The sequence below is a fragment of the Telopea speciosissima genome, chromosome 2, assembly GCF_018873765.1.
Source record: "Telopea speciosissima isolate NSW1024214 ecotype Mountain lineage chromosome 2, Tspe_v1, whole genome shotgun sequence".
Lineage (NCBI taxonomy): Eukaryota > Viridiplantae > Streptophyta > Magnoliopsida > Proteales > Proteaceae > Telopea > Telopea speciosissima.
Window position 1 is genome coordinate 1,360,995 of NC_057917.1, and position 26,519 is coordinate 1,387,513.

Below are 26,519 nucleotides of genomic sequence, written 5' to 3' on the forward strand. Positions count from 1 at the left end.
GGCAAGATATTTGATATCATCCACAATTGATGTTAAGGAAAACTGATCCAGGTTCCGATGATGAGAGATGAAAGAAATCATGTCCATATTGTCAGATTCCACCATCAGATGACCGAATCCATCCTCAATTGCTTGAAGCATGCCTGCTCGAATTGCTAAAGCCTCTCCTTGACTGACAAAGGAGAAAAGCACAGGCCCAGACACTACTGCAATAGGGAGAGCTCTTGAATCCCGAATTACAAAACCCACACCTCCTTTCCCTTCCACAAGAGACACATATGAGTTTAGCTTAAACCACTGCTGAGGGGGGGGGGGGTAAGGGGACCATGGTTGGTTCCCCTCAACATACTGCTGACCAGTCAGGGAGAGCTGGATCTGAGGCTGATGTGTGGAGGATGGCTTCACATTTGCATCAGAAAATTCCCTGAGGCCTTTCTCCGCTTTTTGAATCACTTGTAAGGGCGACCCGATTGTTCCACCAAAAACTAACTCATTCCTTGCTAGTTAGAGATTCCAACAAATGAAAGCGGCACTACTACTACTAATAATAATAATAATAAGGGAAAGGGTTCTTCGTCCACAAGGCATAGGAAAACACACCAATGAAATGTGATAGAACAGTTTTGCACATGTGGGGGAGGCACAAGGGTCATTTTATGTGAGGAGGAGAGAGGGTGCCGGGGCTAACATACCCACTCTTGATGGCTCAGATAACTTTTTCCCATATTGTACTTATAAAAAGAAGAAATGTTTTCTCTGGGGGAGTGTTTTACCCATGCCCATACATAGAGGGAGTGAAACCCCCTGAAAGGCAGAAATGATTGCCCGCCTAATGCTTTTGTACGCATTCATATTGGCCTCCATGCATGTAGAGGCTACGTCCCCCCACAAAAAACACTTCTCCTAAAAATGTAAAGAATTTCAAACGCTTTTGATGGTAATCCCTTATTGTGAAAGTCACCCACCTTACTGGATTTTAAAAGGCAAAATCGGCAATGGGATCAGCTCCTGCCAATTTCAATTTGAGTCAGATCGAACTCAACCTAAATCCTAGAAATCATTTATCACACAACTGGTTCAAAGCGACCGGAATCAGGATCGGGCTTGGCCAAATTTGATTTAAATCAGCTGACTCACCCGATCAGATCCTAATTTTTAAAACTGCAATGATAAGGACCCCCCCCCCCCCCCCCCCCTTTCCCTTTTTTTAGCCCTTGCAGTGAAAGAATTTGAATCAATCTTAAACCTCATAGATCAAACCCTTTCTGACTTTTGAGGTATTGAGTTATTACACTGATACCATATGGGTATACAATGAATTTCAAAACTTTTCATGCAAAAAATAAAGGGAAAATATCATCCCCCTCCCCTATAAGTTTGCCTAATATCAATCCAGTACCTAAGTTTTGAAAAATATCTACCCCTCCCCTACTTTATAAAGATTATATCAACCGTACCCTAAGTGATTGACGGGGTTAAAATAAGAGTTTAAAAGACGATATTACCCTTTAATTGGAGTTAAAAAAGGTTTCTGGAGTGGGACCCACCCCTTCTTCATTCTTCTTCTTCTTATTCTTAAACCCCATAGTACCCTTAATGTTATTTTATTCCAATTTACCCTCAACCCCAAAACTCCTTTTGCGGCTTCTTCCCAAAAAACCCTGTGTTCTTCTTCTTCAACCCCAAAACTAGAACCTTGAGTGTATGAATTCATCGAGCGTGCAAGCTTTCCCACTGCATGTACCCTTGAGATGGTATCGCTCTTAATCGAATTCAAACCCCTAACCTACAATGTTTTTTTAACTATAAACTAGGTTTTCCTAACTGAATCTGAATCTCTTAATCCATTCGTATTCGTTCTGCTTCAAAAAATCCCCAATGCGTGGCTCTTTTTTCCACCAAATCACCAAACTTAATTTCTTCTTTCTGATGGGTTGACACAAAGTTCAGAAATTTAAAACCCCTTCAACGAAGCTTAGGAATGCAATTTTGAATCAGTTCCCCTGTTTCCGGCAGTTCCATCATCCAATTTGGACTTTTGGAATTGCTTAGGGGCTATTTGGAAGAATGGATTACGTGGGTCATGCATCCTACCACTGGACCTCACATCCACCGCTGGATAACAAAATCCTTTTTCTTGAATTTTCATTTTTTCAAAATTTTTTTTTTCATATTAGCGAGCTTCTCTGGTTTCTGGTTCTAAGTTCGTTTTCTGACTTCCTTCCTTCCCTCTTTCTTAGAATCTCATTGGGTAGCAAATTCCTAAATGCATCCGTGTGAAGTAATATATAGTCTAGGTGTTTCATGAAGATTTTTGAACTGGGTTTTTTCCTCAAACTTGCAGTGTTTGTGGTCGTGAATGACTCTTTCTATTTTCAGATAGGTAGAGGCATTGTAGATGTGGAGGGTGCTCTTTCCAAAATAGAAATAATTGTGGTCGTGAATGACTCTCATAGATTGACTTCCCTTGATATGTAGCTTCTTTTGTACAGATCCAATGGTTGGTTCAAACTTGCTCTTGGAAATAGTTCTTGTCAAGAACAGAAAGGAGTTGCAGAGCAAAGTTTTGAGTATAATTTGAAAGCAGAGAAATACCCAGGATAATTAGAAGATTAGAAGAAGATGCCAATGCGTCACTCTCCATCTCCCATCCCTCTCCTTCGACCCCACTGAAACCCCAAACCCACCTTCCCTTTCCCTTCTATCTCACTATATAGCAGCGAAAAAAAAAAGTTGAAACCCTTATGCAAACTAATCGAACCACCCCTTCTTCTCATTTTTTCCCAGAACCAACCCCACTGTCTTCCTTTTCCAAAAACCCCAATCCAATACTTCTTGGTTCTGCCAAAACCAGAAAAACAAAAAAGAGTGAGAAGAAGAAGAGCAGAGAGGGCGAGAGAGAGTACAGAACCAAAAATAGAAAACCCCTTCTCTATGTTCTTCTCCCCCCCTCCCCCCACAAAATCCCTCCGTTTTCAACCAACGAGTCTTCTCAGATTTGTCACTGGAGCACTGCTACTTTCCCGTCGTCTCGCTCGACTTCATCACTTCTGGTAGGTCCAATGAAATCTCTGCAAATAAACGACATCATCATGAACACCTGAAGGCTCTGGTTTACAATGGAGGGATCTTTTCAGAGAAGACCGAAGTGTTGAGGTTGAAGAGGGCAAAATTGGAATAATATAACATTAAGGGTATTATGTGGTTTTATAAATTTTGTATATGCCAGATCATCCCTTAATAAAAGGTTAGGATACGGTTGATAGAATCTTTATAAAGTAGGGGAGGGGTAGATATTTTTCAAAACTTAGGTACTGGATTGATATTAGGCAAACTTAAAGTGGAGGGGGATGATATTTTCCCAAAAATAAAGAAACATTAAAAGAAAAGAATTTCAACCAGGCTTAAATGCCAGTCCTTCACTTTGAGCAGGGTTTAAAGGCCAGATTCAGCCTCTGAATCGGGTCAGTCGATTTCGATTCAGTTTGGATCAAAATATCAGATCACAGTCGATTAGAATCAGCCAGAAAAGCTGCTGGAATTGGCCAGAAATGGTAGAATCTCTAGAAAAACTGTATGGAGAGACCGATTCGAATGGAGGGAATAGTGACCAGTCCGAACCCATTCCAATCTGAATTGAAATTGTACAATTCAACCGATTCAATTCCGATTGTGCAAACCTTGATTGTGAGTCAAACTCCATCTCCTTGGACTGTTGATCTCTCTTTTGGATCTTTGTTCATCTGTTAATAAAACTTCTTTAATCAATTCCAACTATTGGACTCAACTGAAAGCCACCTATTTCAACCTCAGATTCGCCAGACTCGCCCTTAGTTGATACAAATGCTAGAACACAAGATGCCTCACACTCAATGACTTTGGTGGCCACTTGATTGATTGATTGATTGATCATTGACTTCGACAACTGCATCTAACTTCCAATTCCCATAGCTATCGTCTTAGTACTTCTGAATTGTATCAATTTGAAGTGACAGTGGCCGCCATGGCTGGCCGGTTTCTTCTTCTCTGTACACAGGTTTAGTGATTGGATGATCTACCAACCCTCTTACTCAGTAGGTAGATTGACCCTGAAGTGTTACTTCTACTCTCTGCAATTTTGTTAGTTTAGATTGTCTCATGAGCAGAGAGAAGAAACAGGAAACAAAACTAATAATTGCAGAGGTCAATGAATTTCAGAATTCTTCACAGAGCAAGTTCTTCAATGAATATCGATAATGCTCCATCATCATCATCTATTGTAGAAAGCTTAATATTTTTCTACACTATTATCATCTATAAAAGACTGCAAAGTTTTCCCTCTTGTACAACTCAAGCTCTCAAATTTTTCTTTTTCTTTGAAACAAAAAATTAGCAGCATTGGGCTACCTGATTCTAGATTAACCGATACTCCTCCGTAATCAAAAGTTCCATGGCTAGAATCAGTACCAGAAACAAGTTTATCTAAAAGCCATAAATGGAGCAATGGGATTCTTAATTTTGAGTTTTCCTTCCTCCAAGCCAGAATTTGACAAAAAGATCCCTCCTCTAGAATAAATATCAGCTTTTAGAATCTAATCTCCAAAACAAGTAACCAATTTGTTGCCACAACCATGACTTCATCATCTGTAGATCTCTGTAAGACTGTTAATTACCAGTTGGTCATGTATCAAGCAATCTGAATTGCTGTCCAACCCTAACAAGCACAATGTCCAAGCCTTCATGGTTGAGTTCTGCATTACATATAATGTTTTTCTAAGTTTTCATAAAAAAGATTACTTTTTTTTTTCTTCCAAATTGCAAGGCCCTAAGTTCTGTAATCATCAACCACCATACCCTATTAAGGAGCTGGAGCTGGAGCAACTAGAAGGTATATATGCCTACTAGAGAAACAAATCTCTCCTCGGCAATGCACAAAACTTTGTATATGGTTTCAAGTATCCTTTTAATTGCCACCTATTCAAACATGCTTTCACCTTCCTGGTGCTCAAGTTTCTAAGAACAGCATGCTCAGGTGCTGATGAAAGAGAAAAGAAGTTAAAAGGACCTACCACTTCACTAAATTAATAAACAGGATAATTAACATTGACAATTCAAGATGGTTATGAACATTTTAAGAATTTCAATCATAACCCCCAATCATAGACTGATAATTTACATTTATTCTTTCACCTCCTAAACTACACCTCTATTGATACCTTACAATAACGAAGTCAAGAAATACCCATTAATGACAGTCACGTTTGGTGTCCCAGGTCCCCATCACCATCATCTTCCAACTGGTTTTCAGTGTCATTCTCATCCTCAACTTTGACACCATTGTGAATCTCATCATCTTCAAATCCTGTTCATTGTCCAAGATAAGTTAACTGAGTGTGAACTTCTTTAGTACATTTCCTAAACCAAGAAGAAATAGACATTACCTGCAACCAAGCCTTCATTCTCATCATTTGTAGACAAAGGCAACATAGTATTATCTGCAGGCTGGACAAGTGTCCTCCAATCTGAACCTCCATATTCTGTGGAGGGATATTCTTTTTCCGTTACCCAGTCCTCAACAGTATCGATGTTGTCAAAGGAGATAGGATCCAGAGCATCTAGTTCCTTATTCTTCCTATGTAGTCTGTGAAGAGTCATAACACACAACATTGGCTTTTTTTTCCCAACTCTTTAATGGTCACATAAATATGACAAAAAATGCTATAGTAAAACAGCTGCAATGTCCAGTAGTTTTTACATACCGTAGCCGCAATCGCAAGTTGGATTGAGCAAATATGAGGTCACGTAGCCTTTGATGCTCAATGTGGTTTCTCCTCTGGTGGTGGAATTGCTTGAAAGGAATCTGATTTTGCTTGAAACCATTTGCACTGCAAGTTTGACTGAGAATACGGATGGCCAAGCGTGCCAAATTTGGGCAACCTCCTCCATAAGTAGACCACCAATCAACTACAAATGTTAAGATTTTGAAAGCGTCAATTATACACATAACAAATATGTTGTGAAGACAGGTATAGTCTGTCCTCTCTGTCATACATATCACAGTCCGCAAAGTTGTTGTCAATCAATACCACATGATTGTAACCATCTCCTTGCTTTTTCTTTTTAAATCAGGTTAACCATAATTTAAACATTGGGAAGACAAGTATAGTCTGTCCTCTCTGTGTCATACATATCACAGTCTGCAAGGTTGTTGTCAACCAATACCACAAGATTGTAACCATCTCCTTGCATTTTCTTTTTAAACCAGGTTAACCATAATTTAAACATTAGGAATAATGCAATGAATGGTTTCATATCATATAAAAGTTGACTGAACAAGATAATTCCCCTTCGGTGAGACTGAAAAAAAATATAATCCCCTCCCTCATGCTTAAAAGAATACAAGGGTAAAGAAAGACTGTTACACACTCATCTGCTGTCACACTATTGTTCTCATAAATCTAAGTCAATTATAAAGTAAGACTAAATACAAAAGAGAAGCTGAAACATTAAAAACAGAATAAAAACTTACAAAAACAAATTAAATCTAAAGAAAAGACTATTACCAGGAAGCATAGTGTGTCTAGCTCTAATTGCCATCTTCCGCCCTAAATCCCCAACAGCATTCTTGTACGAGCTCAACTCTTTGGTTATTTTATCTTGGATCTTTGTATCAGGAACTAATCTCTCAATACAATCCAACATCCCTGACATGATCTCATTTGGTACATCTCCTTCAAAACTATAAAAACACCTGGGATTTAGATAGAAACCTGCTGCATGAAGAGGACGATGAAGTTGCCTGTTCCACCTATAATCAATAACATTCCAGTATGCCAGATAATCCTTCCTCTCAACCAGTTCCTTTTTTATTGCTTCTTTGGCTCGGTACATTGCCTCATAAATGTACCCCATTGCTGGCCTCTTCTCACTTCCAACAATTCTCAAAACTCGTAATAGGGGATCTATCAAATGGATGATAGTGACACATGAAGACCAAAAAGCCTGACTATAAATTATATCAATCAATTCAAGTCCATCTGGGTTTTTCGAATATGAGCTATCCATCCACTCCTGCGAAGTAACCATTGCCTGCAAACTATTTTTTAGGCTAACCATGCACTGCAAAATTGTAAAGTTTGTCGCAGAGCGGGTGATTGCTGGTTGTATTAAATCTTTCCCATGTGTATACCTTTGCATCATATTTAATACCTCAACGTGATTATAAACAAACCTCGTGACTGATTTGGCTTGCTCAAGTGTTGCATTTATCCAATCAAAATTTCTAAAATCCTTGAGCATCAGATCTATGCAACGAGCTGAACACGGGGTCCAATATATAGTAGGGAAGGTTTCTGTTAACCTTTTCCCAGCTTCAATATAGTGTTCCCCACTGTCAGTAATCACCTGCAATACATGTTGGACTCCAACATCCTCCACCACTTCTTTAAGCAGTTCATAAAGAGCAACTGGTGACCTAATTATTTCTGACGCATCAACTGATTTAAGAAACATTGTTCCTTCAGGACAATAAACCAGGAAGTTGATCAACATTTTATCCCCTTCTGCTGTCCATTCGTCAGCAAGGACAGAGCATCCAGTCCTTCCCCATGTTCCCTGGTATTGATCTACAATGTTCTTCACTTCTTCAACTGAATTCTTCAAAATACAACCCCGAAGGTCATGATATGATGGTGGTTTGAGCCCCGGTCCTTCCAATGCAATGGCGTCGATCATTGGTTGAAAATAGACAGAGTTTACTGCATCTAGAGGAACCCCAGCATCATATAGAAACCGACCTATTGCCATATGAACTTGATCCTTTCCCCTAGTTAAACGCAAGGTGAGGTCTCTGCTAATTGGATTGGTTTCACCCAAAGGAGCCGAAGAAGGATCACCCACTGCCCCTCTTTTCCATCTCTCTGAACTATCATCAGTCGTTCCTTCCTCTTGCTTCATTGACAAGACCAAATTCGATTCAACTGGATTGGGAGCTGCAAGCAATTGGAGTCCATTAATTGTTTCACACTGAGGGTTATATGTTTCTGCCTCATTAGGAGGCAGGAGCAGATGAGCAGTTTCTTCTGTCATCTTTTGTTTCTTCTTCATTCTCACTACTGACCCATCTAAGCTTTGCCTCATGATATGCCGAACATCTGGATGAACTCTAGGACAAGTAGCTCCATTTCCTTTCTGGCCAGCTAAGTGTTCTTTAATTCTATGGATTCCCCCACCAGAAAACATTTTACAACAATAGATACATTTAAGCCTAACCCGATTATCAATCTTGAACATCTGACAGTGCTTCCAAGCCAGGTCACGTTTCTGAGACCCAATAGGCATGGGTTCCAATTCAGGTTCCATGACTAACTCAAAAACAAGTGACTTTGACACCCTTCAGTAGCAGATGTTGCAAGAACAAATACTTCACTCTTCAAAAGAAAGACAAATAGACTAATCAACAAATACCCTTTAAATAGTAAATGTAAAGGCAACATTCCATGCATTGTGCACAATATTCATTCATAATCCCACCACCAAAAACAGAGAGAAGAAAGAAAGAGCAGGAGCAGGAGCTACAGTACTTACTTGTAGCTTGTGATTCTGAAGTCTCTTATAAGTTCCTGAGCATTGGGCAATCCTCCGATGAACAGAGAGAAAGATATAGAGAAGGAGGCAGGGAGGGAAGGAGGGAGGGAGGGAGGCCTCTCTTATTTTTTCTCTCTCGAGAGGCAAATAGAGACACAGAGAGCCGGGTTCATTCTATATAAACAGTCGAGGGAGAAGGGAGACTTAACCGGATGAACCGGTTAGTTCTGTGGGAAGCTGGGTCTGCAAATCACTTTTCTCCCCCCGACCAGATCGGTTTTTACCGGATGAGCCGGTTCCTACGCAGTCAAACGCCAGGTTGGACCAGTTCCGTTGGGGGAAGAATCGGACATACGGTGGCCGTGAGCCCGTGACAGAACGGAGATGGTTTTGACGCCGGTTAGACCGGCCGGAGAATGGCGTTTCTCGGGTGAACCTGTGATCTCTACAAGCATTTTAGAGCTCTGATTCTTCCTCTTTCCATTTTTTTCATTTTCTCTGGGAGAAGGCAGAAGAAAGAGCCGCAGCGTGTTTTCCTTTCTTTTGGTTTTGCTTCGTTGATCGTTAAGATCGAACTGCGAAGTGTCTGTGATTCTGCTGGATGGAGAGCTCTCTGCCTTTGCTAGTTTCAGGTAGCGTTGAAATTCCGATTTATTCTGCTTTGTTTTGAGGATGATCCATCGATGGTTGTCTCGAATTTCGATCTGTTTTCCTCTATTTACTCCTACGCTTGGGATCGGCTCTGGAACTTATGAAATTAAAGATTTTTTTAGATATTTTTGGTTAATCAGAGAACGTAGTGAATTATTATTAAACGGATTCTCCGAGAGTTTCAGGGTTAGAATAAAGTTTTATGGTGTTTAGAATTGGCTCGTAAATATTGGATTTTGCTTGTATGGCGAAACATTTATTCTGAAATTTCTGTTGAAATTTGTTTCATTTAATCGGTTGGTTTGTCTTTTCAGTTACTCCTATACTCAAGGAGGAGGGGGGGGGGGGGGGGAACTTTTTAAGCCCACGGTCGCATTATTGCAACCATAGCTCAAACATAGCACCTGATGGGTAGGGTGGATGATCACAGGTAGCACCTGTTGCAAGATTTGATTTTTCTGTCTGAGGAATTGGGGAAAGGAGTCTAAACTTTATGGTCCAGTCATACATACAACACCAACTAGGATGCGCCTCTGATTATGATGACAACAATGACAATGGCAATGAAAATCAAGTTTCATCATGTGGGTTGATTATATACTGCCATAGATTAATAACCGATACCGACCATTACTTCTTTGAGGGAGGGTGGCATGAACTTATCATCCCAAGAAATAACAAATTGTAGGACTCTTGGAGATCCCAAATGATTCCACTCCTCAATATGAAATTGCATCTTATAAAAGTGTTCGAGTAATTGAGTTTATACTTTATAACACTGTTTTTCTGAACACCCATAGTTGGGAGGAAAAAAATAAAAAAACCATATTGGTCCTGAGAGGGAACTATCTACAGAAGACCTGACATTCCCTGTTACACCATGGCTCTAAATCATTGAATAATATAGGTAATTCTTCATTGGTTTGGCATCCCCTACCTCAATCTACTAGTCATTCTTGACCATATTTTTCTAACAGTAAGGTTGCTCCATTGTGACCAAGTGGTCACGGGTTCGAGTCTCTGGAAACAGCCTCTCCGCAAAGCAGGAGTAAGGCTGCGTACACTATGACCCTCCCCAGACTCCGCAGTGGCGGGAGCCTCGTGCATTGGGTATGCCTTTTTTGTATGTGCAAGACATAACAAATTGGCTCATATCAATCTATTGGAATCTGTACTGAGTACTAATTGTAGGTTCTCCTCTTTATCCATGATATTGTAAATCCTGTTATTTAAATGCTGTCATTCTCGAGTTTACTAAAATTGTGTTTAGTTCATCATAAATTCTTTTGACTGAGCTTGAGAGAATACATTATGATTGAATTTCTTATCTATAAAGTTATGAAGCCTTCAAGCTCATCATCTGGAGATTCCTGTGGGCTGGCCAAATATCACTTGGTCTGTGATCCTATCTTCACATGAGAATACTCCATTTGTTACTTTTTGTTTTTTTGGATAGTAATCAACAATTTCCTTAGTTTGGAAGGAACGGCATAAGTTGTCTTTTAATGGTCATAAAATGAATTTATTTAGCTAACAAACTAGTCTTCTTTTACTATATAGATTGAAATGGTGATGCTCATTGCAGTTGCCTCATGTTATGCATCACCGATTAAAGGATGCTTATAGTCAAGCAGTCCGATAAATCATAGAGATTATAGATGACATTTCTGATCTATTTATGCATATATATATATATATTTATACTTATAGTTATATATTTAAAGTAAATATTTTGGGAAAATGTAAAGTACTTACCCAAAATAGTAACTTCTATGGAATTCTGAAATGTTTTAAATCAGTTGTTAAGCCCTAGTCATGTTCATTTTGCTTACATTCAACAATAGCTTGGTCCATCTTTATTCCATTTCCTAAACGCCCTTTTATGTAATTGATCGGATTTGTGGGTTGTTCCTACAAAGAAACACTTATCATACTCGAACTTTTGCCTTATCGAGCATGTTATCTCATTTTTAAATTGATTTATTCTGCAGTAGCAAATGCTAGTCACAATATATGATTTGAGGAAAATATTTGTAGATGTTTTAACTGATCAATTTTATTCAGTCTAGTTGTTGTCAAGAGAAAGGGGTTATTTTTTTCTAGGGAAGAGGAAGTTAATGGGGGACCGGAAAGGAGAAAAGAGAATCCAGAAAGAAATCAGAATTGCAGGGGGAGGGAAAGAGAAGAAACCGTGAGAAGAAGAAGAAGAGGGGGGGGGGGGGCGGGAGAAGAATGCACACGCACAGTGCCACAAACTCAATTCATTCTTCATTCAATTCTGTTCATCATTCCTTCTCAAAATACAGTCTTTTAAAAACTCAATTAAAAAAAACTGAAGAAAATAACTCCCTAACAACTACTTCTACAGCAATAACTGCCCCCTAATAACTACTTCTACAGCTATAACTGCTAAATAACTCTAAATATAGAGCTGGTAGGGCTTGGGCTTGGGCTTGGGCCTGAGATGGTATCCCTTAGAGTATCTAATTGGACCTGGGCTAGGGCTAGTAGGAGCAGCCTCAAAATGTCCTGCATCAACTCTACCTTGCTTTAAAAACATTCGACCTTGAGTTTGGATAAACCCAGGAAACCAGTCCATGTGATGCACATCCATGCCTTTCAAAAGCTCCGGTAATTCATGAGAAGAGGAGATGAAGTCTTGAAACAACAGGTCCTCTCAATATTGTTGAGTGGAATGTCAAAGTCATACACCATTACTGTTGCAGCATTTCCGGTTTTGTTAGTCATTCCAACTTGGAATAAGATGGAATAATATGGAACGATTGGTTGTTGCAATCGTGTAATTAAAGGGGTTCAATGGATGTTATGGTAAAGAGGATAAGATAGTTGTATATGAGTATTTTGGAGTTCTGGCTTGGGGTTTCCAGAACAGGGAAGAGAACAAGATAAGAGAACTTAGATAGGAGAAGAAAGATAAGAGGGGAAGAGAGACTGAAAGGGTGAAGAATCCGAGAGAGAGAGAGAGAGAGAGAGAGAGAGAGAGAGAGAGAGAGAGAGAGAGAGAGAGAGAGAAAGAGAGAGAGAGAGAGAGAGATTCACCCAGGTTTGGGCTCTGATACCAGATAATGGGGTACCGGAAAGCAGAAAAGAGAATCCAGAAAGAAATCAGAATTGCAGGGGGGAAAGAGAAGAAACCGTGAGAGGAAGAAGAGGGGGGGGGGGGGAAGAGAAGAGTGCACACGCACACAGCCACAAACTCAATTCATTCTTCCTTCATTCAAGTCTATTCATCATTCCTTCTCAAAATACAGTCTTTTAAAAACTCAATCAAAAAAAAAAATGAAGAAAATAATTCCCTAACAACTACTTCTACAGCAATAACTGCCAAATAACTCTAAAAATAAAAGATAAAACATAAATAAACTAAATACAGGACTGGTAGGGCTTGGGCTTGGTCCTGAGATGGTATCCCTTGGAGTATCTAATTCGGCCTAGGCTAGGGGTAGTAGGAGCAGCCCCAAAATGGGGGAGGATTACAAGAACAGGGAGAAGAACAAAGACAAGAGATGCAATAGCAGAATTTGGGATTTAAAGAAGGAAAAGAATTAAAGATAGAGAAACCCAATAGAAGAAGGGGGAGAAAAAGAAGATTCAGAATCCCCCCCTTTTTTTTCCCTCTATTCTATCATTCGTCTTCCCTCAAAGAGGCTGCAGTAGACCTTTTAAAGAAAAGAAATGTCTACATACTTGCTGTGGGGTGCTTATAACTGCCCACCACACTACCACTAAAAATGAAAACTGAAATACATGCATGAAGAAACTGCTCTTGTAAAATAAACTGAAGTAAAACTAACTACACTGCAATAACTGAAATAAAAACTAAATGCAGGGCTGGTAGGGCTTGGGCTAGCCTGAGATGGTATCCCTTGGAGTATCTAATTGGGCCTGGGCTAGGGCTAGTAGGAGCAGCCCCCAAATGTCCTGCATCAGAAGTACAGGCTGTCAGTGTGTACTTCCTTGTCACAGCTCCTCTCTCATTAAATATGTGGGTCCCTCATCTCTACAACAACAACAATAAACTCAGCCTTGTCCCACTAAATGGGGTTGGCTACCTTGATCCTTGCCCTCTAATCAGCTCTATTCAAGGTCATACTTGATACAAGGGCTAAGCTAAGCATGTCTTTCCTCACCACTTCTCATAACGTCATTTTAGGTCTGCCCCTGGCTCTTTTATTTCCTTCAATCTGAATCAAATCACTCTTCCGTACTGGAGCATCCAAAAGCCTTTGTTGAACATGGCCATGCCACCTCAAGCGACTTTCTCTTAGCTTATCATGTATCGGAGCTACTCCCAAACCAGCTCTAATATGATCATTCCTTACTTTATCCTTCATAGTTTTGCCACTCATCCATCTCAACATCCTCATCTCCGTTGCACTTAGTTTATCTATATGATGCTTCATAACTGCCGAACATTCCGCACCATACATCATAGCTGGTCGTATGACTGTCTTATAAAAATTTCCTTTAAGTTTTAAAGGAATACGTTGATCGCATGACACTTTGGATGCACCTCTCTACTTCATCCATCCTATTTTAATTCTTTGTGAAATTTCATCCTCTATATCACCTTCTTTATTTATATGGCCGATACCTAAATTAATCACTTTACGAAATATCCCTTTCATCAATTTTTACCACCTCATTAGTTGGAAGTTAAAGAATGTAAAAGAATAAGGAGAAAGATGAAAGTAGAAAGTTGGAGAGAAGAAGAGAGAAGATGGTGGAATGTAATGTGTTAGAGAAATTATCTTTACCATACCTATATTTCTTCACTAATAAGGTGTAAGGAATTACATACACCACTCTAGGGAGGTACAAAGGTAAAAAAGAGAAAATATAATATAAGACAACTAGACAACAAACTAGTTCCTAAAGTACCCTTATTACATGAACTCTAACACTCCCCCTCAAGTTGGAGAATAAATGTCATGCATTCCCAGTTTGCATAATAGGGTACCGAACTGGTGAGAGGTGAGTCCTTTTGTGAAGATGTCTGCCAATTGATCACCTATCTTCATGAAACGAGTGAAAATGCAGCCAGAGTCTATCTTCTCCTTGATGAAGTGTCGGTCCACTTTAATGTGTTTTTTTTGTCATGTTGCACCAGATTGTGAGCAATGCTTATAGTTGCTTTGTTATCACAGCAGAGCCGCATAAGTCCTTCAATATCAAACCCCAATTGGACCAATTGTCTCAACAATATGAGTTCACAAACTTCATGAGCCATTGCCCTAAATTCTGCCTTTGCACTGGATCTAACTACAACATGCTGTTTTTTGCTTCTCCATGTGACCAAATTGCTACCTACAAATCTGTAATAGCCAAATGTAGACTGTCTATCTGAGATGGATCCATCCCAATCACCATCCGTGAAACCTTTTATCCTCAAGTAGTTGTGCTTGGCATACAATAGTCCTTTCCCTAGAGAAGACTTCAAGTATCTGAGAATGCGGTATACAACATCCAAGTACCCCCTCTTGGGAGCATGCATAAACTGATTCACCACTCCCATTGCATAAGAATTTTTGGGTGAGTTATAGACAAATAGACGAATTAGCCTCTAGTACTTCCCTGCATCAACAAGAGAGGGTCTACAGTCTTCTCCTAGCTTGTGGTTCTGCTCAATAGGAGAACTTGCTAGTTTGCAGCCCAATATCTCTGTCTCTTTCAACAAATAGAGAACAAATTTCCTTTGACATATGTTGATTCCCTTCTTGGACCTTGATACTTCAATTCCCAAGAAATACTTCAAGGGTCCCAGATCTTTGATTTCAAACTGTTGGGCCAGATAGGTCTTCAACCTAGCTATCTCAGCTCTGTCATCTCCAGTCACTACAATGTCATCAACATAGACAATTAGGGCTGTAATGGTGCCATTACCTCGGCTAGTAAATAAGGTGTGTTCAGCTTGACTATGGGAATACCCATTCTTCAGAATAGCGTACTTGAACCGCTCAAACCATGCCTTTGGGGACTATTTGAGACCATGTAGTGCCTTGTTGAGAGGACACTCTTTCCCTTCAGCTGAAGGAAGCTTGAAGCTAGGTGGAGTTTGCATGTACACTTCCTCTTCCAAGTCACCATGGAGGAAGGCGTTCTTCACATCTAACTGATATAATGGCCAATCTCTATTAGCCGCCAATGATAAGAGAACCCTTATAGAATTGTGCTTTGCCATTGGATCAAATGTCTCCCGATAGTCAATTCCGTTCACTTGACTTTACCCTTTGGCCACCAACCTTGCTGTGTGCCTCTCAACTGCCCCATGTGACCGATACTTGATTGTGTAGACCCACCTGCATCCAACTGGAACTCTTCCCTTGCGAAGATTTACCAGTTTCCAAGTACTATTCTTCTCAAGAGCCATCATTTCCTCAGACATTGCTTGCTTCCACTCTGGGTCCGACATAGCCTTAGTGACATTCTTGGGAATGGAAATAGAAAATAGGACAATAATAAAAGCAACCTGTAGGAGAGAGCATCATAGGAAACAAACTGGGCTATGTGATTAGTGCAAACTCTCTTTCCCTCTTTAATAGGAATAGGAAGGTCTGGATCAGAAGGAAGAGAAGGGATGTCACCTGACTGAGGACGATGTATCTCAGGATGTGGATCCAAAGTGGACTCTTGGTAGGTTTTTTTTTTTTTTTTTCCTTTCTCTTCTACACAACTAGCTCCTTCTCATTACCCAAACCAACACTTGAACGATTACCAATATTAACCATATCTACTTCTTTGTGGTTTCCAATGTCAAGCATAAAGGGAGAAATGGGTAGAGGAGAGAGAAAGGGAATGTCATCAGCAGGCTTTTCACTCCCACTATTCTCCCCCTAAAGAGGATGCTGATGAGGAGCAAAAAAGGGTACAGATTTAAGGAAAGTGATATCTTTGGAGAGGATATGCCAGCGGGAGAAAGGATGTTAGCATTTGTAGCCTTTGGTAGTAGAGTAATACCTAAGAAAGAGGCATTTTAGAGCTTTTGGGTCAAGTTAGTCTGAGAGGATTTGTTAACATGAACATAACAAACATACCCAAAGACCTTGAGAGGAAGAGAGAAAACAGAAACCTAAGGAGTCAAGGTTTCTAAAGGAGATTTGGAACCAAGGAGTTTTGTAGGCATGCGGTTAATGAGAAAAGAAGCAGCAAAAAGGACATCAAACCAAAAATTTTTAGGAACATGCATGCCAAATAGACTCCAAGTGACCTCCAATAAATGACGTTTTTTCCTCTCAGCTACCCCATTCTGTTGGGGATGTGTCAACACAAGCTAGCTGATGGATAATGCCATTAAAGAAGTGTTGGAGACCACCAAACATGTACTCCCCCCTTTATCAGAATGAACAATTTTGATTTTAGTTTCAAACTGAGTAAGAATCATTTGAAAATTTTTTTTGAATGCATCACAGACATCACTCTTATGTTTCATCAGAATAGTCCAAGTAGTACATAAATAATCAATCAACAAATGAAACAAAGTAGCAATAGCCAAATAAAGAGGTGGTAGGGGTGGGTCCCCAAATATCAATATGCACAATGTGAAAAGGAACAATCGATCTATTACCATGATATGGATAAGGCGAATGATAATTTTTGGCAAACATAAATGGTTCACATTGAACGACATAGGAAGAAGAACAAAAAGAAAATAAATGAGGTAACTGTTTCCTCATTACAACAAAGATGGATGGCCAAGGCGTTGATGCCATAGCATTACTAGATCCACAGGACTATTATTACTACGGCCACACACATAAGACTGAGCTGTTTGTAAAAAAGGTGGTAGAGGTTCAAGAAGATAGAGCCCTTTCTCATCACGCCCACTACCAATAATCCTCTTCGTCACCAAATCCTGAAAAAAAACAGTAAGAAGGAAAAAAAAAAAAAAAAAGTGACACAGCAATTCAAGGATTTAGTTAAGTGACTCATAGATAAGAGATTAGTGGCAAAGTTAGGGACATGAAGAACAGAATCAAGGGAAATGGAAGATGTAATAGGAATACTGCCTTTACCAGAAATAGAGGAAAGGGTGCCATCAACCACCTTGATCTTATCCCTACCAGAATAGATGGAGTAGGAATTATAATAGTGGGACATATCCAGTCATGTGGTCAGTGGCACCGGAGTCAATGACCCAATTTGGGACTGTAGTAGGAGCGGACTGCGGATGTGGAGGACTGCAAAGCTGAAGATGAGGAATCTGTACTGTAGATTTAGAAGGTGAGCTACCTAGTTGTGACATGACCCTGCAAAATGCGGCAATATCCTCCCTGGTGAGTGAGCTGGAATCAGCATGTATACTAGGTGAGTACTCCAGAGTATCAGTCTCAATCATCACAGAATGTGCTCTAGCTCTCCCTCTATGACCACCACGTGTACTAGTAGATCAACCACATGTTCCAGGGGGACGGCTATGAAGAACCCAACACCTCTCTGTAGAGTGCCTAGGTTTTCCACAATGGTTACATCCGGGTCTATCTCTGTGATCTCCACGGGGTGGCCCTTGACCTCTGCCACTACTCCGCCAATATCTTTGGAAGCTAGAAGAAAGAGCAGACGGCTCAAGGGAGGAAGCAGGTTTCATGGCTACCCTGTGAGTCTCCTCACTCTGCAAATAACTACACACCTCATCTAGGGATGGAAGAGGAGACCTGCCCAAGGTTTATATACGGATGGGCTCATACTCCGGGTTCAAGCCACCAAGAAGAATAAGAACACGCTTTTCTCAAGGGTTCAGTAAACCTTTGCTTCATCTTCTGGGCTGGACAGTTGAAGATCCCTATAATGATCATACTCTTCCCAGAGACCAATGATAGTAGTGTAAAATTCAGAAATAGACCTATCCTCTTGCTTCATGGTAATGATCTTCTGGAGAAGTTGATATACTAGTTGCTAAAGTACCCTTATTACATAAACTCTAACATCATTATCCATCCTAGTGTATCCAAAGTTACACATCATATACTCCATCTTCGTTCTACTTATCTTAAAACTTTTTGATTCCAAGGTTGATCTCCATAACTCTAACTTGGTGTTAATCCCTGCTTTTGTCTCATCCACCAAAACAATATCATCAGCCAAAAGCATACACCAAGACTGTATTTGGTAATGTTTTGCGGAACATGTTTTTCCGTTTTTTCGTTCTATGAGAACCAAAAAAAAGGGCAAATGACGTTTGGCAAAATGGTTCTTTCTTCTGTTTCTAAAGAACGGATCGGCTACCATTTTGGTCTCTAGAACGAGTTGGACAAAACACCTCTAAGGTGGACGAAACACCTTAGAGAGGTGTTTCGTCTGTTCCATGGAACAACTGAATGGCACAAAAAATTGATCGAAATAGATTATACTCAACTTACATCGCTAAGGTCTTCCTCGCCTAGAACTGACCGAAAGAAGCCCTTGAAGCTCTTGCAACTCCATCGCCATTTTTATCGAAGGTACAAAGCAGTCTCTCTCTGGTGCTGTCACCGTTGCCGATCTCCCGCGCCACACGTGTTTGCAATCCTGCCTGCTTCTCCTCTCACTGCCTCCTTAACTACACGGGCTTCCTCGCCTGCCAGGCCTAGTGCGTTGCCCACAAGCTTTGAAACCAGTCTTATCGACCCCTTAACCTCGCCCTCGCCCTCCATTCTCGTATCACCGACGTCTTCGCCATCGAAATTCACCTGGCTGCCAAGATCAGAAAGGGGATTCTGATTGATCACGCCACTGGGCAGTTTCAGGTGATTGGGAATAATGTGTCCATCTTGCATTATGTGACTGGGTGGGACGGGAAAGGTTGGAGGGGATCAACATCCCAAGATCCGTGATGGGGTTCTGATAGTTGTTGGAGCAACGATTTTGGGGAATGTAAAGATCGGGGAAGGAGCGAAGATTGGGGCGGGAGCAGTGGTTCTGATCAATGTTACACCAAGGACGACCGCTGTGGGGAATCTAGCCAGGCTTTTGGGAGCAAAGGAGAACCCCTTCGAAGACATCCCTGGGGAGTCCGTGGATCACACTTCCTACATCTCCGAGTGGTCTAAGTACATTATCTAATCAACCAAATTCCAATTCCAAACAACAAAAGAAAAAGTCCAAAAATAAAATTCCTTCTTCAACCTCTGTTTTTTCTATTTATTTTCGTCTTTGCTTTACTCTAGTGATATTGATAAAGATGTGTTGGTATCTGTCGTCTACTTATGATTTTAACTTCCGTATTAATTTCTTTACTAATAGTCTAAGTTTTTCCATTTTTTATTTTTCATGGTCTTTTGAATTCATGGATGGTCGTTCATATGCAGAGCAATTTCCCTTTCAATACAAAGGGAAACTCTATTTCTGGACATCCAAATATGGGTTTAGAGACTTGGAATCTTCCTTTGTATCACAGAGAAGAAATTGTTATTGAAGCTTTGTTTAGGGATGAGATTCTTCTTCTGAAAGATATGGATAAGTAGGTATTGACGTCTGGTAAAATGGGAACGATACAGAAAATTTGGGATTTTAGTTATGGAGTCCACTGACCACAGAAAGATAATTGTTTTTCAGATTTGAGTAAGAACAGGTTTTACCAAACGCGATAGTTGTTCCAAAACTGTTCTCAAAACTGTTCCGGAACGGTTTTGCCAAACGGTCAAGACAAACGAAGAACACTATTCCAGGCCAAGAACAACAGAAAACTTTTATGAGAAAATCACCTTTTCTTGACGAAGAGCATTACCAAACGCAGCCCATGGAACCTCATCTTGAATGTCTTTGGTTAAATCATCCATGGTAAGCGCAAACAAATAAGGGCTTAAAGCTGATCCTCGGGTCCCCCATCTCTCTAGTCATTAAATATACCATTTTGCTCTCCGCATTGGCTTGGCGTGTAAGATGCTAATACAGACTAACAACATGTAGATCCCTCTCCCATCTTTCTATTAAAAGTTTTTTTATTTATTTACATTTAAATGTAAATATAATTAGAGGGGTAGAGGGTAATATAAGTTGGTAAAGACAAATGAACTTGTTACCAAAATAAAAAAAAGCCAAATCAACTTTTTGAAAGGATAGATTGTGGCTAAGCAGAAAACTATTAGGGGTTTATTGAGGCAATGGCTTATCTTTGCTACCCTAAATTGAGGTGTAGTTTATGATCCTCTGAAGGAGTCTCACACAACTAAGGGAAAAGGAGAGCTAGCTTCACCATGAAACCAATAAGAATGCCTTGTTCGTCACAAATGCCTTTGTTACATGTGTTACCTGGAGAGTGGATAAAAAGATAATGAGCGAGCTCCCAAAAATTTTAGGAGAGAAAATCAAAGGAAAATCCTCTCAAAATTGCCCGATCAATGATGTTCAAAGGCAAATCCTCCCAAAAAGTCTGCTGTAGGATTGACCCGAATCCGTTTGAGAACCCAGACCAAGATGAACCGGGTCCCAATCTTGTTCCTGGTTTAGTAGGATATTTAGGAAATATATGTAATCTTATATTTTGGGTAGCTATTAGACATGTAGGGAAATTTCCAATTTGAATTTTATTGAATTTCTATTTTTGTTAGTCTAAGTTTTAGGAAGTAATTAGGAAATAGATTTTAATTCTATTTCTGTTTTAAAATTCAATTAGAAAAGTCTTAATTTCTTATATATATGTTTGTGTGTGGGTGCTTGTAACCCAATTCTTTGGGCAGATTTGAAAAGAATGAATTGAAAGAGTTGGCTTTGAGTTTGTGAGTGCCTCCGTGGCTGTGTTGTGCGAGTTCTTCCTATTTCCTTCTCTTCTTCTTCTCCTTTTGTTCTCATAGCTTCTGTTATCAATAATCAAGTTGCACACATTCTGTTTGACAGAACATTGTGAGTGGAATATCTGATGGCAGTGAGACGGTTCGACTAGTTTTGGAGTGTCTAGTAATTTCTAGTGACACATGAAATATGCTCACCCTCCTCTTCAGCGAACACAGCGCCTTCCAGTTCGTCGTTGTCTCGGCCTTCGTCGTCCATACTCTCATTGAGGTCTGCCTTTTACAACTTGTAGGCCACAATTTTGATGTGTTTTTCTTCTGGAACCTCCATCTCGAAGAACTTCTCAACTTCATAGATCAAGTCAAGGAAGTCTTCAATGTCCAAATTTCAGAGAAATTAGGAAGATCAACTTTAAGGCGATACTCATCGACATCCCAGTTCTGACTCTGGTTGCTTCTATACACTACAAATCCTCCATCCTCGTCTTCAGAATCTTCATCATTGTCATAGGCAGGTTACCTACGAAGATTAATAGGACCTTGACGAACAACAGGTTGGCCTAGGTTAGGACCTTCAAGGCTTCAACATGATTATTCCTACCGTTATCTTGATTTCGTTGAGTCTTAGAGAGCCTCCACTCCATGCTTGGCTCCGGTTGGGCGAATTTCTTCTTCTCCGCCGTTAGACATACTAGATCGTTGAAAAGCTCTAATACAACTTAATGTAGTAGGAAGTATGGGGCTGAATCTCGTTCTGGCACTCACAATTCTCGAATCCTCAAGGTAATGAAAACCCTAATTCCAACGAGGAAGAAGAGCAAAACAAAGCAATTTAATTCATAAACTTCAAGATATCTTTATTTTGTTCAAAGCGACCTTTATTTAAGAAGGTCGGATTATAAAGGAAAAGGAAACCTATACAAAACGGGAAAAGAAATAATATAGGAAAATAAAATAGGAAACTAATATTCCTAAATCTCACACAAAACTTCGGAGGCTGTGTATACCCCTTAAACGTGCTAATCTGGCTCCAAAATCTCCGTCCAATGAATGAATTGATTGGGCAGCCTGTAGAGCATTGACTGCCATTTCCGAAAAAGTATTGTGGCTCCCGTAATTCTATCCTAGCGAAAAGCTATGACTCTCAGAAGCTGAGCTTTCTGAAAAGGTGTTATGGTTACCCGTAACTCCACTCTAGTGAAAAGTTATGACCCTTGGAAGTTGAGCTGGCAAATTAATATTTTCGACCTGATCGGGTGGACTTCTGCCAGTCTAACCAATCCAAGAATTCTTTGGAAATTTTCTCTAAATCAGGTTATGAATGGGGTTAGAGATTTGGATTTGCTTAGGGAAAGTTTCAAGAAATAAGGATAAATACGGGGAAAAAAAAAATAAAGTAGAGATAGGCAGATTCTGCTATGATATCCCCAGCAGAGCACTAGGAACTATCCATAAAGTTTTGAAAGCATCAATTCTTCGAGATTTGATAGAGGGCTAAACCGGCAGCATTTTTACTGCTTCCTTTTTCTGTTAAATTAGCAATTGGATTAAAATATGGTAAAGATACCACTCTATAAGCCAGAACAAGATCAAAATCACCCAAGAGGGTTACATACTAATTCTTGTAGCATGTTCAAAGCTATAAAATATCAAGTACAACTCTCAAATCACATTAGATAAGCCATATCTTGTTTTCTTGGGTAGGTTGTAGAAAACACCCAGCTGATGCCAAAATCAAGCAAAACATGCAAGTTCTGAGGCCAAATCTAAAGGCCTAAAGACTATTAATGGGAATATGTTTGACTTTCCTCAATTGACTCAGTTATTTAACTTAGAACGCTGATATGTAAGTGAATAAAATCCACTTTATATCCAAACTTGTTAGATCGTAATAAGGTTGCCAATTCCCTTGGAAGGAGAAATCAAACTACTCCCCCCCGAATAGGAATATTCATGAGCTATATTGATGCTCTGAGTCTAAAGAGCAGTTTGGTTAGTGAGACATGCTAGACCACCTTGAGGCCCCACTTGGATCAGCTCTTTCTTCTAACTTTGCCCCGTCTCACATCCTGCATTGGTTCCATGATTCTACAATTTGGTTACCCTGAAATTTCCTGATGTGCTGGCCAGTTTGTTGTCCTCCCTACTTTGTCCAATGGAGACCTTTTGTTAATTTGTGTCCCTATGCTTGTGTTGAGTCTTTACACCTATAGTAGGCTATTGATTTCTAGTCTTCCCATAACTATTGGTGTGGTGCCACAGTTGCTATGCCCCTGAGGTTGGTATTATAAAAAGCATTTGATGATCAGCTTAGCAGCCTAAGAGGACCTTGTTCAGGGCTCTAGGTTGCTATTGGAGACAAAATAACCGACCACAATGAACTCCGTTCTCTGGAGGCAATAATCAAGAGTTGTTGCCAACTTCCTGTTCCAAAACAGCTGCTGGCAATTTCCACCTCATGAGTTGTAGTAGACTTGACCCAGCAAATTTTCTTTATTTGAGTTCCATTAACTCACTTCTATACATTTGCAAGCCCTTCGACTTCAAGAAGGTGCCTTTGAAAACATTGGTTGCCATGTGAAGTCAAAAGTTCTTCTACGATGATATGTGAAGGAGATTCCTGCCTCCTATGTGTTTCACCATGCTGGTGACGTACACAGCTTGGAGGATCGTTATAAACTGAGGTATGCATTCCTGTTCATGAACCACAGTAATGATGCATATCTTGTTTAGCAGATAAGACAGGAGTTGTTTCGATGAAGTGATGACTCCAACCAGTAATAATCCAATTTTCACTTGGTGATATTGGTGTGTGCAGGAACCAAGGGCTAGAAGATCAAGTACTTGTGCATGCCTAATTTTTATATAGTTCCACACTGATTCAATAAACATCCAGTGGGAAACTGATCAATGGAAGTGCATGGATGGCCTTGGACAATATTCATTCTGTTGGTTCACTACTCATATGTTTTTGTGTTTTGAGTTTGTGTTTTCTTGTTTAATTGATATGCTAAGATTATGCTGAAGAAAGAATTCTACTGACTGCCACCTGTTTCATTGAAACATGATTGTCTCATCTATTGCGATACTAGTTCCCCAGAGAGTGAGATGTCAAAGAAATTTTCTGGCTATACAACTTCTTAACAAACCCCCCCCCCCCAAAAAAAAAAAGAAGGAAAAAAAGAAGTTCCATACGACTTAATGGTGCCTCTGGAATGTTATCCTACTTCTTCCTGTTCATGAACTCTTCTTTGACGTGTTTCATTTATTTTTTTGTGTTTATGTTTGTTTGCCCTCTGTTTTCACATGTTTAAGTTGGAAAGGTTTTCCATAGCTCACTTGATAACACTGCAGATCACAAGTGAGCCATTAATGGTTAGTGTAGCACGGAATCTCCATGGTTCAGTGATCCCCAAACCAGGTGAAAAGCGTAAATTCCTGGGTTCTACTGGTTTTCCCCTCTCTTTTATTGTGTGAAAAAATCCGAACTCCAAACTAGTTGATCTACTCAAACTGACAGCAGCCTCTTCTCTGGTTCGATGCTACTCCAAAGCTAGAAACTACTGGTGGAAATCTCTGTGCTGGCCAGTTGAATTGCTGGGTCAACCATTGTTTCCCCTTCCTTAATAAACAATTGGCAACCTGCTTTATTATAATTTACTCATTATGTTACTCAATTCCCCTGGTTGTATCAATCAATTCTTTGGACCTATTCCTGGCCTACAATGAGCATCTTGGTTTTGAAAACTAATGAGGGTTTTCTTTCATTTTTCAAGAAAGATAAGTTTCGGCTCTCTTCCCTACAATATAAAGTTGAATTTACAACACTGATCAAACTAACCTCTCATTGATGTATTGTTTGATCAATATCCAATTCGAATCATATCATAACGTAATTTTCTTGTTCCTTAAAATCCTTCCATTTAGCAACACCTTTGGATGGCATAGCCTTGAGGTTAACGGCGAGGTTTCAGACGGAAAAAGGCTTATTGTGGATTCCTAGGCACTCATAGACGAGGATTTTCATTGCCCAACTAAATAAGATAACACAATATCTTTCATCTTTACAAAAAAAAAAAAAAAATTATACATTCATTATTAAAAATTCTTGTTTTTCACTGTGTATATATATTCGGTCATATTAACAAAACAGCAATCTCTCCCTATTTTTTTTTTTGGTAAAATGTATGCCAACGTGGTTCAACTTGTTGAGAGTGGAAAGTAAATCCAAATCCTCTTTATTAAACTCCTATAGAATGAAACAAAAAATCTCAACAACTCACAGATGATATCTAACACGGAGAATGGTTTGTATGTCTTCAAAACGCCTGATTTCTTTCACCATGACTATTTTTTTTTGGTTGAAACATCAGACTCTATTTGAATTCTCACATCTTGGGGCATATCATATGGATTAACCAGTAAATCCTCATAGGAACAATGCCAAAATCTCACATTTATTGGACAGGCCAGAAACCCTTCAGAGGTTAACACACATATTTGAATACATCTTGCTTATGCCACTGCCCTCTCATCAATGGAACCTCTTTTGCAGTTCATTAGGATAAATTTTGATGGGCATCAAAGGAAACCTGTGCAAGACTCATGTGGTTGTCTTCTCATGGTGTTTGTCCCTTCTTGAGACAGTCCACAGCACTGGTTGCAGAACTATGGGCAGCACCTGTAGCACATGTGTTGGCAATTGGAAACAATTGATATAACATGCTACTTGAAGACAATTTAGCAGTCGATGATATCCTTGCTCTGCAATCATCCGCCTGGGAGCAAACATCATTGATATTTGACAGTAGGCTGTACTCTCGGTGAAAAAAAAGGGGGTTCATAAGAGCCCGTTTTAAAGACCTTTTGCCATTTGGAAAAATAGTTAGCGTTCATGACATGCCGCATGTAAAATTTGGTGGTCTTTATCAACCATATGACCCATCACCCCTTTCTTTTCAGCAGTCCTTGACTCTTTGTCATTGAAATCTTGAAAGGATATAAAACTTTCAAACAATTATTCAAATATTATAATGACAAGTTCAGATTCAAAATGGTTTCACTTCTTGTTCAGAGTCTCAACTTGCAATGGAGTTGGTACAACAAAAGGATACTATCCTAAAAATGAACCCCCTAGTCAGCAACAAGGATAATAATTCTATCAAAAGTATTTACAAATTACCTCTGAGAGGCTCCTCCCGCCGTATTTCTATACTTGTATGGTGGTAAATAAATAAATAAAACAAACATGATAACAGGTATATAAAACACTGTATTCAGGTAAGAACTCGATAAAGATTTTACCTCAAAAGTTTGCCTTCTTTAATGTGGTTTTCACCTGGAAACAAACTGAGAGGAATAATGCTTTTTCTTTCTTAGGGTTCTTCCTCATGTAAAAATGACAAAAGATGATATTCTTATATATCCCTAGACAACAAAACAAAATGGCTCATAAGATAGCCAGAAAAGCTAAACATGATAGCCATTGGGGATGTAGCTGCAAAGTGAGGTGATACATGGCACAGACCCAGGATCCACACCATTCAAAGGAGGGCCCCAATATATGAGTAGGATCCC

At 39.7% G+C, this 26,519-nt stretch overlaps 1 protein-coding gene and 1 pseudogene across 1 annotated transcript; one reads left to right on the plus strand and one right to left on the minus strand.

Annotated features, from left to right (window-relative positions):
• Window positions 1-5,056: 5,056 nt before the first annotated feature.
• On the minus strand, window positions 5,057-8,500 carry LOC122653262. The gene is made up of 4 exons (XM_043847236.1): window positions 6,543-8,500; window positions 5,739-5,943; window positions 5,421-5,620; window positions 5,057-5,341 (listed from the first exon to the last, which is right to left on the minus strand). The coding sequence occupies exons 1-4, from the start codon at window positions 8,338-8,340 to the stop codon at window positions 5,235-5,237; spliced, it is 2,310 nt and encodes a 769-aa protein (XP_043703171.1). The 5' UTR covers window positions 8,341-8,500; the 3' UTR covers window positions 5,057-5,234.
• A 9,195-nt stretch (window positions 8,501-17,695) lies between these two features.
• LOC122653166 lies at window positions 17,696-19,275 on the plus strand (annotated as a pseudogene).
• Window positions 19,276-26,519: the final 7,244 nt, after the last annotated feature.